General features: G+C 46.2%; 1 protein-coding gene across 18 annotated transcripts in view; it reads left to right on the plus strand.

Moving 5' to 3' along the window:
* The window catches only part of Gramd1b (GRAM domain containing 1B), a 264,481-nt gene that overhangs the window by 235,521 nt on the left and 12,199 nt on the right, over window positions 1–16,761 (plus strand). For all 18 annotated transcript variants that reach the window (XM_029560137.1, XM_029560138.1, XM_029560139.1 and 15 more), the window contains 9 exons: window positions 273–376; window positions 1,274–1,369; window positions 3,219–3,299; window positions 5,669–5,784; window positions 7,490–7,646; window positions 8,928–9,117; window positions 11,114–11,257; window positions 12,198–12,316; window positions 12,583–12,725. In XM_029560137.1, coding sequence (XP_029415997.1) covers window positions 273–376; window positions 1,274–1,369; window positions 3,219–3,299; window positions 5,669–5,784; window positions 7,490–7,646; window positions 8,928–9,117; window positions 11,114–11,257; window positions 12,198–12,316; window positions 12,583–12,725 — 1,150 coding nt within the window. The remainder of the gene's footprint in view (window positions 1–272; window positions 377–1,273; window positions 1,370–3,218; window positions 3,300–5,668; window positions 5,785–7,489; window positions 7,647–8,927; window positions 9,118–11,113; window positions 11,258–12,197; window positions 12,317–12,582; window positions 12,726–16,761) is intronic.

A 16,761-nucleotide genomic window follows, 5' to 3' on the forward strand; every position in this document is an offset into this window, starting at 1 on the left:
GATTAGTTGAACTGTACTGTCCGTTTTTTACTCTGCCATCCTGGGGCCCTGTGCTGTAACATTCATTCCTCTGCTTCAAGTCAGTAGCTTTTTCCACCTCTTCTATGCTCTGATAATGAGCTGTTGGGAATTCCTTGGTGGCTAGCTCACATGGCTTACACACCTAGTCAGCTGCAGGTGGTTGGATTTCCCCAGTGCTGGAGGGAGGGATGGCATGCTCATGGTACACTGCTCATTTCTGCTTCTGAGCCTCCCTGGCCTGCTTTCTGCAGATTACTCTTGTGCACTCCAAAGAGACATTCTTCTTCAGGGCCGACTCTACCTCTCAGAAAATTGGATCTGCTTCTACAGCAACATCTTCCGCTGGGAAACTCTGGTAAAGACATTGACCTCGGGTTGGTGTGGGATTTCAGGGGAGTGTGAGTCCTATGTCTCAGTGACAGTGCTTGCCTAGCATGTGCAAAGCAGCTGTTGGCTTGTCTCTAGCACTGAAAAAAGACAAAGAAAAAAATAACCCTGTACTTGCTCCTTCAGGCTGGTTCCTTGACCATGACTGAGCTAAACAAACTGCCTTCCCTTTCCTCCTGACTTTGTGTTAGTCCCAATCCTTTGTATTGTTCACACAAACCTAGGCCTGAAGTCTGGCGAGTTCCCAATTTTGAGTCCCAGTAATGGCATTTCTTCTGCCGTGTATGTCTCTCTCATTTCTTGGGTGTAGAAGAGGTTATGAAGAATATTTGTCTTTGGCAAATACAGATAGCTATTTGGCATGAGTTAACACAGAGGGACATGGTAAAGTAGAAAGGACATTGGCTGTGGGGCTCAGGAGAATGAGCTTGCATATTTTCTAAGTTCTGCATTTTATTAACTGATTTTAGCCCAGTCTTTCTATTTGCCTTTATCCTCCTTATCTTTTAAAATTAGACAGAGAAAGGTTACCTAGAGGGTTTTATGGGCCCATCTAGTGCCAATGTTCTGTTTTTGTAAGTGGCAAAAAAGTGACAGGATCTCTCCCCATTTAGCAGACTGAGAAAGAAAGCTTCTCAGACCAGGAATCTAGGTACCCATGGCTGGAGATAAGGCCCCGTATTCCTTGGTATGTGGTCTCTATGACATATGGATGGTCTCTAAGGTGGTCCCTTCTGGGGCTAGAGATGCTGAATTGCGATCTGAGTTTGGCTGGCTATACTAGTGCCACGTGGAACACTCTTTGCCTGGTTCCACTAATGCTCCCTCTTGCCTCTTACCTTTGCCTGTCCCCATGGGATGCCAGCTGACAGTCCGTTTGAAAGATATCTGCTCCATGACTAAAGAGAAGACAGCTCGCCTCATTCCCAATGCTATCCAAGTTTGCACTGATTCAGAAAAGGTGAGTTGTCGAGCTCTGGCCTCCCACCCACCCACCCTGCACACAGCATTTCCCATTTCCCTTGCTTCTGTATTCTAGCCCTTAAATTGCTTTAATTTGCAAGCTAATGGGATTGTGGTAACAGGTAGTAAACAGGGTGCAAGTTCTGGAAACTACTTCCTGAGTGAGCAGGGTAGTAGGAGGCTGAGCCGAAGTAAGGTTGGCATGGTAGAATACTGGACTTGGAGCCAGAACACCTGATTTTGAGTCCTGTGACTGTAGACAGTGTTGGAGGACCTCTCTGATCCTCAGTTTTCACATGTAAAATGGATCTACCAATACCCATTTAAAGAGTCTTGAAATAACATATTTGAAAATACTGAATTATAAATGAATACACAAATCTAAGCAGTTAACCATTTTTTTTTTATCAACATACCTGATTATGTCTTAAGAGGATAAGGAGGGGCTGGAAAGATGGCTCAGCTGTTAAGAACACTGGCAGTTCTTCCAGAGGGCCTGGGATCAGCTCCCAGCACCCACATAGCAGCTAACAACTATTCTAACTCCAATTCCAGGGGATTTGACATCCTCTTCTGACCTCCTTGGGCATTGCACGACATGCGTGCACTTAATACACGCAGACAATACACTCATACAAATAAAATAAAAATAATAAAATATTTTAAAAAATAGGGAGATAAGGAATCTGATTGGAAATGGTTTGTCCTTATCAATGTGGGGAGAATATGGTAGATAAAATTTAGGATAGGAAACTCCATGATCCTTGACCTTCAACCAGACCCTAAAGACCAATAGATTCAAGCCTAGGAGTGTGTGCTGTAGACACAGCTATAGTTCCCATGGATGCAAGCAATTTATTGACAAGCATTGTGAAGTCAAAGATCAGACAGTCTTGGATTTGATTTCTGTTTCCTGCCCTAATCAGCTGTGTTTCTACATGTTGCCTAACTCCATCAACTTCTTATTATGATCTTTGTTCATTGCCTGAGGTTTTCGGTGTGATTTAAATAAAATAGCACTTGTCACGCACCCAGTAGGTATGCAGTGGTCTGGCTTCTGGTCTGTTTCCTCCTATGTGTTACAAAGGCTCCCAGTGCACTGTACAAGTGCAGGGTCATTTTCATTTTTGTACCATGTTGTACACCCTACGCAGTCAGAATAGTACATAGCACATACTAATATTCAGATTTAGTAGAAAGAATTAGAAGAGTTGGTGGGTCAGTGGGTTTGTCTTAGCCTGTTTACCCTATACCCCAATTCCTCCCTTGCCCAGTTTCAGCATATGGGCAAAAATCATTTATGTTTTTGGAGAAGACAATTTCAAACTAGACAAAAAAATTGCAAAAGGAAGTCTGGGTAAAACATTGAAGGACTTTGTTATAGTGGGGACTGAGTACCTAGGTACATAGGCCCCCAGTGTGCTGACCCTTTTTATTTTTTTATTTTGTTTATTTACTTTAAATATTATTATTTTATTTTATGTGTATAAGTGTATTGCTTACATGTATGTAGGTGCACCCGTGTCATGCAGTGCCCTCGGAGGTCAGAAGAGGGTGTTGGATCCCCTGGAACTGAACTTACAGATGGTTGTTAGCTGCCATGTGGGTGCTGGGAATCGAACCCGGGTCCTCTGGAAGATCAGTCAGTGCTCTTAACCACTGAGCCATCTCTCCAGCCCCAAGCTGACCTTTTTTCTCATAGTGTCGATATAGTGATTTCGGATGACTGAGACTCAATAGTATCTGAAGACAGAGTATCTTGAATTAAAAAAAAAGAGAACAATGCTTCCATTCTCTATATTGTGAATTTTAACAGATGTTTCTTTTCATCTTCTCTTCCAACCCAGCACTTTTTTACTTCATTTGGGGCTCGGGATAGAACGTATATGATGATGTTCCGGCTCTGGCAGAACGCTCTCCTTGAAAAGGTAAGCACTGACTGGCCATGTCCTTCAGTCTCAGGAAGTCATCCACTCACAATGTTCTTTCCACTAGGATGCTGTGCTTTTATTGTGGTTTTGGCCAGCTCCTAAGGAGTCCATGTCTCCTCATGGTCTGAAAATCTCCCACTGGTACCCTTCACCTGAGTCAGCCTTCTTGTGAGAATGCCCTCTCTACTGCCAGGAATAAGATGCCTTTGACTTCAGGCATTTCAGCTCCACTGTTTTATACTATACCAGGGCTTGGGTTAGCCAGGTGTGGTGAAAATGTAGCCATAGAAATGACTTATGAAGGAAGCAGTTTTCCTATTCACAGATTCCCAGAAATGAGGTGTGTCATGGTGGGCCACGCTAGGCCACATGGGGAAAATCACTGGGGTTGGTCAGGAGGCATAGAGGGAAGGGGGAGAATGGGCAAGAGTCTTTACTATGGCCTTGTGGGATCAAATGGGGGAGGGCAAGATGAACAGGCCATGTAGGTTTAGGATTAACTCGTGGTAATAATCTTGGTGGGTCTTAGGGCTTAGAGACTATCTCTAGTAGCCTGGCACCTGGCTTTAAGAACCTGGCCTGGAGAGAAGAATCGGTCAACACAGAGAAAGGGCTCATTGCACAATATGTGAGTTGTTTTCTGCCTCTAGGACTTTGAGGGTTCTACCCCAGTCAAAAAGTCAGCAGACACCAGAGTGTTGCCAATACTGAAAATAAGAAAATTAACATAGCCTGATTGAGATTGACTACAAGTGTGTTTGAATTAGATTGGAAGGAAAAACAGATAGAATAACATGACCCTTGTCCTTAGAGAGTTCCCTCTTAGAAGTTGTCAGTTGTTGAGGAAATAACCAGGCCAGAGGGAAAAAAATAGGGGACAGTCCCAACATAAATAATGTATACCTCCAGCTAGGCTATCATAAAATTGACATGAATGTATTGAATATATGTATGCATTTGTCTTGACTCCACCCCAAGCTAATTACTTTCTGGCGTGTACAGTGTAAATTTACTATTAGTTACAGTTTCTTCTATTTGAGACTCTGTTATAGCCCTACTGTAAGTCTTGGTAGCCTTTTTTGAACTGTTATCTCCCAACTATATTGGCTATCAATAAGGGAAAAGTGATAATGTGTTTGAATCTCTACTGGCAGGTTTGTCGGATGAGTGTCTGCTAACTGTACTTGTCCTGACTGCAGGGAAACTAACTCAATCAGATGGAACTGATCAGGAAAGTCAGCAGGGGAGGCTGAGTCGTGAAGTAAGCTAGGACAGAGTTTGTCAGGAAGCAGATGTGTCTCAGGCAGGATGAAGGATGTCCACAAATACCAGAGATAAGAATGAAGGACTAGATGAAAGGCGGGGGGCTGGGGGGGGGGTTCCTCCCTTAGTCATCACAGAGCAAACACCCCATACCTGCTGATCCAGAGACACGGCCTTCTAGGTGGTTCTCTTGAGTCAGAAAATCGGACAGCTGACTCGTTGGATCCCACCAGCTGCTGCCTTCTTAAACTATTCTTTCAAAGTGTAGCTTTGGAGAATTCTCATATTCTTTATGAAATCCTTGATGGCAAGAACTCCTAAATTCTGATTTTTTTCAAGTTATTGGTTGCATCTATATTTGCCATCTGCTTTTCGCTGACTGTCACCACCACCTTCATCCCTTCCTTCCAGTCTGAGACTCACTCGTGGTCTCCACCCCTGGTCTCAGTTTTTTGACATTCCACTGCTTTTCTCTGAGAACTGGACCCCATGAAAACTAGCTTTTCTTAGGACAGTATTTCTAAAGAGGACAAATAGACACTCACTGAAGAAGCAGATACTGGAAACTATATGTAGAACTGCACGCAAATACATTGCCCTTCAGAATAAAGAAGGAAATATTCAGGTAGTCAGGAGAGGGTTGAATGAGATGACCTTTCATTTCTGTCATGGTATAAGACTGAGTCAGGGGACGCATGGGTGCTCAGAATTGAAATCAGGCGCTCTGAACTAACCTTGTCCCCAAGGTAGTACAAGTTGAATCCACTTAATGCTAGACCTTATCAATAGGAGCAGGTAGTGGGGTCGTTTCCAGCCTCAAGGACCAATTGATCCCATTCTTAAAGCTCTGTTTAAGGGGCAGGCAAGGAAGGTGTACGTTCTTAGCTTTGCTGAGAACCACTCTTCTAGATGAGAGATTGGCATCTGACTGGACTCTCTGAAGTGGGTGGTGTTATCATAGAGGTAGCCTCTCTGTAGCTTAGCTGGGAGAAGAGCCCTTCAGCTTCTGTCCTGTAGAGGAGCCAGCCTGGCTTAGTGCCTCTGTAGTGAATAGCAGAACCCGAGGAAGGGAGGATCAGAGTCACTTCTCTTTTCCCCTGCAGCCCCTTTGCCCCAAGGAGCTCTGGCACTTTGTCCACCAGTGCTACGGGAATGAGCTGGGTCTGACCAGTGACGATGAGGACTATGTGCCTCCGGATGATGACTTCAACACAATGGGGTGAGTGAGGCCTTGGGTGGGATTTGCAGGGGACTTGGGAGTCAGATGGCAGTGAGGACCTCGTTAGGAAAATGGTTTCTAATGAAGGCACTGAAGGAAGCAAGGGAGGGAACCACAGACTCCTACCTGTAGAAAGAGTACTCCAGGCATAGGGAACAGCCTGTGGCTACAAAGTGAAGGGAGGAAGTCAAGCGGGGCAGGGGATAGTGACCTTTTGGCCAATGACAGTGACAATTGCCTTTTTGTGGAGAAGGATGGGCAGGTTTGGAGTGGTTGATAAGGTCTGGCTTAATATCTTAACTCTGGTTTCTATGTTGGAAATACACTGAAATGGGGTACAGGAACAGAGGCAGTGAGACCTGTTCAGAGGGTTGCTAAATAATCTAGATAATTTAGATGAGAGATGGTGGTGGTTTGTATCAAGAGATTGCAGTAGACACGGCAGTAAGTGGTTAGTTCTGGAATGTGCTTTGAAGGATTTGCTGATGAATCAAAAAGGAGACCCAAGTTACTTTAAAGTTTGTTTTATTCTTCAGAAGAATGGAATGGTTCCAAACTGCAATAGAGAATGCAATAGGTAGAACAGTTTTGGGGGAAGATCATAAAGTTATTTTTAGGCAACTTGAGATGTCTGTTAAACAAGTGGAGGGGTCAAATAGGCTTCTGAGGACCGATGGCAAGTTCATGGTGAAGTTTGTGCTGGAGCCATATACTTGAGTCACTCATGGATAGCCCAGTCCTCTAAGCGAGTGAACATACAAGGAAGTTCAGGAACTAGGTTGGAAGCTTCAACAACAAGAAGAAACAGCAAAAGAGATCACGAAAGGACATCTAGCAAGGTAGGAGAGTCTTTATGGTAGCAGCTAAGGGGAAGAGATTAAGGAGAGTGGCCTCTCACTGTTTGACAGTGCCTCTCACTGTATGACAGCCCCTAATTGTACTCAGGTTTTAGAAGGTATATGGAGGCCAGAGCTGCTGTGAGGTGGAGGAATAGACGGCAAGGAAAGAGCATTGGGAGCGAAGAGCTTTAGACCTTGGCTGTGGGCAAATGCTGACATTTAATGTTGGTGTCACATAACCTCTATCCATTTCTATTTGCTGATCTCAAAAATGCACATAATCATTTACTGAGAGCTGTTAAACACCCAGATGCTATGGAATATAAGAGTCAGATGTTGATGCCAGTGATGACGATAAGGCTGACGTTGCTAAGGAGGCATCTCTGAAGTGTTTCTGGAAGGACATCTACCTTCATTCAAGATGTACAGTGCAGAGAAGTTTGTTAGTTATGATCTAGAATTTGGGTAGTATCACTGAGGTAATACTGTGTCTTAGTTAATGTTTGAGAAATGAAATTTGTACTCGAGAGCTTGAATGTTGGATTCAGATGATCAAGATGGGGTGGGATCCAAAGAGGAAGATGAGATATAGTCATACTTAAATAGGGATAAATCTAAGGAGGGCATTAAGAAAAGGTGAATTTTAGGCAGAGTTTTGTATGTTGGAGGATAAAGGTGGAGTGAGAGGGGAAGGAGGCTTTGGGAAAGCAATGAGGGGCATGCAGGTTTTGGTTGAAACAAGGTCATATACAAAGCAAAGAAGCAGGAAAGCCCATAGCTTAAATGGATAGACAGGTCTGAGGTTCTCAGATAGCTGGTTATTTCTACCACCGAGGCTAACGTGAACTCACCGGGATCTTCTCTAGCTACTGCGAGGAGATCCCTGTAGAAGAGAATGAAGTGAATGACAGCTCCTCCAAAAGCAGCATAGAGACCAAGCCAGATGCCAGCCCACAGCTGCCCAAGAAGTCCGTCACCAACAGCACACTGACCTCCACTGGGAGCAGCGAAGCCCCTGTCTCGGTATGAGAAGTAAACTCTGGGCATCTCTCCACCCCGATCAGTGGCCAGTGACTCCTAGCTTCGTGAACCCCATAGGAACCCCACTGGGTAGTGGGGATGTGGGAGGGGGGTTCCATGTGGTCAGCTTCTTCTATCCTGAAAGTGGGCTCTAGGGTAGATTCCAAAGGTCCAGAACTAGAATCTCAGCATGTGGGTTACATAATTTGGCTAAACATCTGAGAAGATGAAAAATATTCCAAGTCTGTGCAGCGTGGCTCTTAGTGGACTATTTCAGATTAGCTCCTCTTTGGGAGAACTTTCCAGGGTCCTTTTTTTCCTTCCGATCTTGACTCAAAATCACACAGGAATATAGAGCTTTAGGGCAGTTAATTGCTTATTCACTCATCTCATGAATGTTTGTTGAGTTCCTTTTCAATTTATTATCCCACAGTTGTAGACTTTATGGATGCTATAAAAATATCCATGAGGGGGGCTGGAGAGAGATGGCTCAGAGGTTAAGAGCACTGGCTGCTCTTGCAGAGGACCTAGTTTCGATTCCTAACACCCATGTGGTGACTAACAACCATCTGTAACTCCAGTTTCAGGGGATTTAATGTCCTCTTCTTACCTCCACAGACACTGCATGACACAGGTGCACTTACATAAATGCAGGCAATACACTCATACACATTTTTTAAAAAGTGTCCATGAGGACCTCTCTCCTAAGGAACACTGTTGTAGAGAAGTCAGAATCTAGCTGAAGGAAGAAGGTTAGGGCATGTGCCAGCAGGAGTTGGGTTCCTCAGGAAAGGACTCCCAGAAAAGGGAACCTTTTATTCCATTGGCTTGGCCTTAGAATAAGAACATCTTTGGTGCCTAGCCTTCATTTTCCATCTGTGGGACTGGCTTTAAAATAGAAAAGAATTCCAGTGCCAGTGGAAGAATGAATTTCCCAAAACATATCCATGAACTCTGAGCTCCTTAGGAAAAGGGTTGTGTTTGGAGGTAGGCTAGCATTGTACCAGCATGGCAGGAGTATGGCGCCAGAAAGAACCTAGAGCTGGGGGTGCCAGCTGTATACCTTTGGGCTCAGTGTACCCTCTGAATGTTGAGCATGAGAAGGCCAATGAGTACTTAGTTCTGTGCTTGCTCTTCTGTGCAGCTCTGCACAGCCCCAGCAGCTGACCTCAGCCCAGCTCCTGAGTAGCTAGCTGTGCTAGGAGTGTGAGGTTCTTAGTCTCCCTTTGGAAAGTAGATCCACTCAGGGTGTCCCCAGTGGGTGACGCTTGATCTCCATTGCAGTTTGATGGCTTGCCCCTGGAGGAGGAGGTGTTGGAGGGTGACGGGTCTCTGGAGAAGGAGCTCGCCATTGACAACATCATAGGGGAGAAGATTGAGATCATTGCACCTGTGACCTCTCCTTCTCTGGACTTCAATGACAATGAGGATATCCCCACCGAGCTCAGTGATTCTTCAGATACCCATGATGAAGGTGAGCTTCTGAACACAGGTCTTCAGTGGCCCTTTGCCTCTCCATTGTGAAGCCTTTAAGGAAGTTTCTGTGGGTCCTTGAGTCAGAACCCAGGCTCTGGGTCTACGAGAAATAGCCCTTTAAAGTGAGGCACATTTATGATGAAGTATGAACCCCTTTGCATGTTAATGTGTCTTTCTTTGCTCATCAGATAGTGCCACGCAGTGCACCCTCCTGTTGACACTCTATCCCTCACAGACCCATTAGCCGCTTCTTAGAAATAATTAGACTTGGACAGAAACTTTATCAAGATACCCATAAAACTCCCTAGTGACTCACATAGCAGGAAAGGCTTACTGGGTCAGATGGGCGTCAGAGACTCTGCTACTCTCTAATTGTTGGAGGCAAATGCTTCTTCCTTTGTTTCTGTGTAGAGTAAGCTCCCAGACCTCACTCAGGAGCATGCTGCTGCTGGCATTCCATGGAAGGCAGACTCTCAGCGTACCTGGATGTAGCTGGGGCTTTCCTCTGTTGAAGGGGTGGTGGGTTATCTCTAGTGAGTAGATACAAATAGGCTTACTTATTCATCTGTGGATGGTCTGTCCTACAGCCATCTATTGTTTTGGATTCTAACATTCTAACAGGGTTGGTTTGCCTGTCTCTGAATAGGATCCCAGACTGGTACAAATGGTTGTAGAGATTGGACATCACCTAATTCCAGGGGTGCCATTCACATAAACTAAGGCGCGAACATTGACACATAGTCTGTATGGCCTTAGGCACTGACTGCAGGATGAGCCTGTGCTTCTTGTGGCTTTCTCTGAATAACAAGGGTACCAGAAAATGTGAGCCTCCTGCTTGAGGTCACCTGTCAGTCCATGGAAGTAAAGGCATTGGGGATGATGGGTGCTAGGTACTTAGGAGGAACACCAAGCCTCAGCAACTCACCTCGTCCCTCAGGCACATTAAGAAAATTCAGAAAATAACAGGTGAGGTGCCCTGGTTAGCGGGGCTCTGCATGTAGTCACTGTGGTGTACTGGGTGAGTACAGCAACCCCGAGAATGACGACGCTTTGCTTCTGAATCCTTCTAGACCTTTCTGTGTATGCTCGTTCCTCTTGCCTCATTCTGATAGACAATCTTCCACTGCAGTAAAGCTGTTTTTATATTTTTAAGATGGAATATTGAAATCCTGGGGAAAATAAGCTGCCCCATTATATTGGGCATCATGGTCCATCTGGTAGCCCCAGCCTTAGAAGCTGTTCTCTAAAGAGATCATTTCAGATTTGTCAGTCGCTCTTGAACCCACCCGTGTCAGTGGCTTCAAAGCCATTTGTTGTCAGTTATGGTATAAGCACTCAATCTGTCCTTTGGGGTCTGGTTTAGTCTGAGATCAGCTCAATGAGGGAGATTTGAAAGTGTAAAAGCAAGCATAGTCATGAGCCTTATAATGACACTGGCCACATAAATGAAGGCATTTACATGAAAGCACATTACTTGGTGACTGTGGAGCATCTTAATTTGTCTGAACTATACTACAATAATTGGGCAAAGGTAAAATCACCTATGAAGCCATTTGTCAGACGGTCTCCTTGTAGTTCAATGACCTGTGACTGTCGTACATTCCCAAATTCTTTGTATGGGTTGAATAGCCAGTGTTCACTAGAGCAAACAGCACATATCCCTAGGAAGCGAAGGGAAGGGACTGGTGTGGGGGTACACGCCCTTAATCCCTACACTCTCAGGAAGCAGAGGCAGGGGAGGCAAGGCATATCTCTGTGAGATCAAGGCCAGCCTTGTCTACCTAGCGAGTTCCAGGCCTGGGGCTACAGGGCGACACTGTCAAAAAGACCAAAAGACATTGACTGGGAGTTCAAGAGCCTAGCCACCCCTCCCCTCTCCCTTGGTGGTGGTGATGGTGTCCACATTAGCCCCAAAGATGTCAGTGCTCTGACAATGTCCCCACAGTCCACTGTCCTCTGTTGCCACTGTCTACTCTACCCTATCCTCTGTGCAGGGGAGGTCCAAGCCTTCTATGAGGACCTGAGTGGACGACAGTATGTGAACGAGGTCTTCAACTTCAGTGTTGACAAACTCTATGACCTGCTCTTCACCAACCTGCCCTTCCTGCGGGACTTCATGGAGCAGCGGCGCTTCTCTGGTCTGATCTGCGGGCCTGGCCCCTCCCTGGCTCTCCACCCTTTCCAGCACCGTACATTGTACCCCCCCCACCTCTTATTTTCTTTTTCCAGTGTCCCAGGCACCTCTTTCTGGCCTTATGTAGTACCAGAAATCCTCCACGGTACTCTGGCCCTCTCGGTCCCTAGCAGTGCCAAAGATTCCCCATTGAGCAGGCTGTGCCAGCTCTTTGTCTCACAGGGCTGTGCCTAGTGCAGGACAGCTGTTCTCACTGTTTGAGGGGCACCCCTCTGCACTGAGCCTGTGGTGTTGGCTCATTCAGCCCTCATTTGTGCCATGTGTAGGCCTTGAGGTCTCTAGAGCTGGTATTTCAGGATCCTGAACCCCAGGCTATTATCTACCTGCCTGTTAAAGTAGCTAAGAAGGGCTGAATGAGGTTCATGTTGAGCACTCCTTGGCGCTCATGCTTCTGCCTCATTCTCTTGCTGTAGTTTTTCCCATAGCTCGGATACAATATTGCCTAGCAGGGCTGCCAAGCACTGACTCTGGGAAAGTGCTATAGGCAGCAGGGCACCCCTCTGCAAGGAGAGGCATGTTGAGTGCATGGCAGTTACACCCTGGAGGAGAGGATCTGTTCCCAAGGGATCTGAGGCCCTTGCCACAGTAACTCCAGTGTTACCAGCACCCCCGCAGGTGGCCCCAAGACCTCCTGCCCCAGCCTGGGAACAGTCAGCATTCTGGAGCTCTGTGTAGAATTTCAGCACTGCCACAATGAGCCTCTTTCTGCTCTGACTCCCTCCTCCTCCTAACCTCCTCCACCAGTCTTTAAACTCCAGTTGGCCTTCAGGGAGGGGGGCTGTTGGTAGTCAGCATGGAATGAGAAATTCATTAGAGGGGAGATTCAGAAAAGGGGAGTTGTGCAGCTGTCCCTCCTTCATTCCAAGGCGCTCTTCTGCCCTCAGATATCATCTTCCATCCATGGAAAAAGGAGGAGAATGGAAATCAGAGCCGAGTGATTCTCTACACTATCACCCTTACCAACCCTCTGGCTCCCAAAACTGCCACGGTCAGGGAGACGCAGGTGAGTAGGGTGAGGGAAGAGGCAAATGAGAGCATGCTGAGGAGACCTGTTCCAACATGAACGGTGAAGGCTGGGGCGAGGAAAATGCCACATAGGCTTTGTTGAGCCCTGAGCCAACAGCATCCAGCTAGCTGAGTGCCGACGCCTCCAGTAGCTTCACACCCTTCTGTTCAGGAGCCCAGGGGTGGGGAAATTGGGGCAGGAAATTGGGGAATTCCTGTCTTGCTTTTCTTCAGTTTTGGTCAATGGAATTTTCCTACCCCCAGACCATGTATAAAGCAAGTCAGGAGAGCGAATGCTACGTGATAGATGCAGAAGTCCTCACCCATGATGTGCCCTACCATGACTACTTCTACACCATCAATCGTTATACACTCACCCGTGTGGCCCGGAACAAGAGTCGACTCAGGTGCGGTGTGAAGGCCTATGTGGGTGCGGGTGGGGGCTTTCCCATTATACGCGTCCATTTGCTCATCAGGGGAAATAAGCTGGAATACTCACTCTTTTACCTCTTGGCTGAAACTTCCGAGACTCCATGCTTCCTGCCCTGACCATCACTCTGTGCCTTGTGTCCCCTTAACCACTCTACATCTTCCTTGGAAGATCCTTATCATGACCATTATTGGTCTTCTGAAGTTTAAATGGTACTTTTTAGGCACCTAAACTATATCTATAGGAATTTTTAGAATAACCCAAGGAGGTTGACCTTGTCAACAGTCATACTCCATGTCCTAGTTAACTTCTGTTGCAGTGATAAAACATTGACCAAAACCAACTCGGGAAGGAAAGGGCTTATGTCAGCATACTACTCTCAAGGTCACAATCTAATACTGAGGGCCGTCAGGGCAGGAAGTCTGGGCAGGAGCCTGGATGTAGGAACTGAAGCATAGACCATGGAGGAATGCTGCTTACTGGTTTGCTCCTCTGCCTTGTGCTCAACCTACTTTGTTGTATAACCCAGGACCAACTTCCCAGGGGTGGCACCACCCACAGTGGACTGGGTTTTCCCACATTACTCAGCAATCTAGAAAACACCTCACAGACATGCCCACAGGCCAGTCCTGTAGAGGAAATGTCCCAATTGAGGTTTTGAGGTTCCCTCTTCCCAGATGTGTCATATTGACAACTGAAGCTATCCAGTACAATTGACCCTTTGTCAACTTGACACACAAACACATCACTAGTAAACCATAACCTTTCCATTTCTTATCCCCAAGGCTTCATGTTAGTATTAATACCATAATATAAAGCATTAATACAACCATATAAAACACAGTAAAACTTTAAAAGTCCCATAGTCTAGCCAGGCGTGGTGGCACACGCCTTTAATCCCAGCACTCGAGAGGCAGAGACAGGCGGATCTCTGTGAGTTCAAGGCCAGCCTGGTCTACATAGTGAGTTCCAGGACAGCTGGGGCTATAGGGAGACCCTGTCTCAAAAAGACAAAAAAAAAAAAAAAAAAAAAAAAAGCCCCAAAGTTTTTTAAAAGCTAAAAGAAAAGCCTCTTTTAAAAGTCTCTTAACTGCCGGGAGTAGTGGCGCACACCTTTAATCCCAGCACTGGGGAGGCAGAGGCAGGGGGGTCTTTGTGAGTTCGAGGCCAGACAGGGCTACAGAGCGAGTTCCAGCAAAGGCGGGGCTATAGGGAGACCCTGTCTCAAAAAGACAAAAAACAACAAAAAAAAGTCTCTTTAACTGTGGGCTCCTATAATACTCCAAACAAGTTACATACTGTCTTTTTTCAAGAGTGAAGAACCAGGCACACTTAAGCAAAGCCAGAGTCTAGTGGCATAGCTTGATGTCTGACATTTGGGTTTCACTCACCATCTTCTTGGGCAGTTCCACTTCTCTGGCACTGCTGTCTCTGGTGGTCATCCCACAGTCCTGGCTTCTCCACTGTATCAGGGGGTCTTCACTGCAGCTGAGGCTGCACCTTCCTTCACCAATGGCCTCTCACAGTGCCAAGCCTCAACTTCTCTCCATAACTCCCTCAATCTGCAGCTTTCGTGCTGCCAAAGGCAGTACCATATGGGAGACTTTTACATACTACCAAATCCGGCTTCTACCTTGGGATGCAGCCTTGGCTCCCTCTGGACCACAGCTTCCTCTGCCTCGGCTTGAGGAAATACTTCCCAGAATATTTCACCTCAGTAATGCTGGTCTCTTCTTAATCGTAACTAATTCTTCAGCTCCAGCTGACCAGCATCAATTGTCCCAGTAAAGCAAAGGTTTTACTTCCACTGATTCTTAATCCAAAAATATATCACACAGATAGCCTTAAAACTTCACAAGCTAGGCCTCCATCATCACCTACAGCTCCTTCAGCCTTATCTTCCAGGTACTCACAGAACAGCTCACTAAGCTCTAAGCACTCAGTGGCTTTTCCAGTCCAAAGCTCCAAAAATTTCCACAATCCTCTCCCAAAACAATATGGTTAGGTCTGTCAAAGCAATACCTCTCTCCTGGTACCACAATTCTTATTAATTAGGGTTCTCAATATATATTAAAAGAATTAATTAGTTAGCTTACTTCAAAATAGTAAGGACAGCTGAATTACACCTGGGAGGCTGAGAACCTGGTAGTTGCTCTTCCTTGAGACTGGGTGGGGCCTCAGAAGCTGGGTAGATCCCACAGTGATTGTCTCATGCTGGCGAGGCCAAGACCCTGGTAGTTGCTTAGTCCACAGGGCTGGGTGCCTCAACAGTCCCAATCTGGTGCCAAAACCTGGAGGGTTTCTGAAGAGCCGCAGGTCCTCAGTCAGTGATAGAAGCCTGGAAGCAATGGCTCCGGTGTCAGCAAAGGAATCAGCCACAGCAACAGGACAAATCAAATCATGGGCAATAGGGAATATCAAACATGCAGAAGACAAATGATCTTGCTTTCACCATGCCCCTTTTTATGTGGGCTGCTACCAGAAGATACTACCCACATTTGGTGTGGGTGTTCCTATATCAGTTAAGCAAACAGGACAGTTCTTCAGCTGAGGCTCCCTACTAAGAGGTTCTGACTTGTGGCAAGTTGCCATTAAAACTAACCATCACACAACAATAAGTACTGAACCTTTGCTCTAACAATAGAAGCCTGTGTCCTTCACTCCCTGCTCTGGGTACTGGGATTTCCCCTTTTCCCCCCTGCTGGACAGTGAGCTTCTGGAGAACAGGAATCCTGACCTGTCCAAGGCCTGGCTCTCTCAGCCCTTTGCACTGGGCCTACTCATATGCTGTTAAATGAATAGTTAGTTCTGGGCACTATGATGCCCATTCAGAGGAAAGAAGATATTTAGATCATGATCTTTGAAGAAGCTTGTTGTTTAATTGTAAAAATCAATATGCATATCCACACGAAAAATCATCATGTAGTGTACGCCTGTATCATAGACCAAGTTCTTTTGGCTATATGGAGTAAGAAACTCATTCTTGTAATTCAAATAAAATGGTAGTTTAATGAAAGGTCATACAGAGGTCTTTGGAATCAGGAAGTACTTAATGTCTGATCTTCAGATGCATGCATGCATCGTCCTCCTCTGGGTTTTGTTTGCGTGTACAGAGGGTTGTGTGGCTTTCTGAACATGCGTTCCTCCTTCCTCTCTTTCTCCTGTTTTCCCCCTCCCTCCTCTCATGTACTTTCTGTTCCTCCTGTCCTCTCACCTCCAGTATCTAGATTTCTTCACTTCACATTCTTCAGAGAATCCTCCAGTTGTGTGACTTTTCCATGCAGTGCACACAGTCCCTTTAGTAAGGAGCTCGATTGACTACAACTGGACCTTTGCAGGGACCAGTCCATCCTCTATCTGGTGAACAGGTGTTAGGTGGGAATGTGAGGTGGTTCCAAATGTAGCTGTGTTCCCATTATGCTTTGGTGGAAGTAGCCTCCTTGGGGAGGGGGGGAAGCAGAGCCAACATCTTCAATGTGGGAGGATGGCGCTGAGAGAATGTACTGGCAGGTGCTCATTCACCTGAGGAGGCAGAGAGCAAGGCTGCCATGTAGGAGAGAAGGAGGAAGTGATGCTACCAGAGGAATGGGCAGTGGTATGGCCAGTGGTTGGGAAAGAGAACACTCAGAAAAGAGAGAGCAATGGCTGGTGAGGTCTTGGGCACAGCATAAGCAGGGCATAACTGGAATTCCTGCCCCCACCCCAATCCCCCTGTAGTTTGGCAACATATTGCTCTCCTTTGATCTTCTTAAATATTCTAAATTAGTTTTCCCAACAGTAGACTGAGAATAAAACCACTGGCTCCCACTGACCTCCTCGGGGGTGGCCAGGGAGATCACATGATATGATAGAGATAAAAAGAATTTTGACAACACAGTGGACAGTGACAGGGATGGCAGAGTATGGAGCCTCTAGTGGGAGAGGAAGGCTATCTATCTGACGAGTTTGTATTCATGCTCAGATGCCGAGGAGCTCAGAAGGTGGGCGACTGTGACCAGTGATAGTCATGTATA

Source organism: Nannospalax galili, unplaced genomic scaffold, assembly GCF_000622305.1.
Source record: "Nannospalax galili isolate Female #2095 unplaced genomic scaffold, S.galili_v1.0 scaffold229, whole genome shotgun sequence".
NCBI classification, from domain to species: domain Eukaryota; kingdom Metazoa; phylum Chordata; class Mammalia; order Rodentia; family Spalacidae; genus Nannospalax; species Nannospalax galili.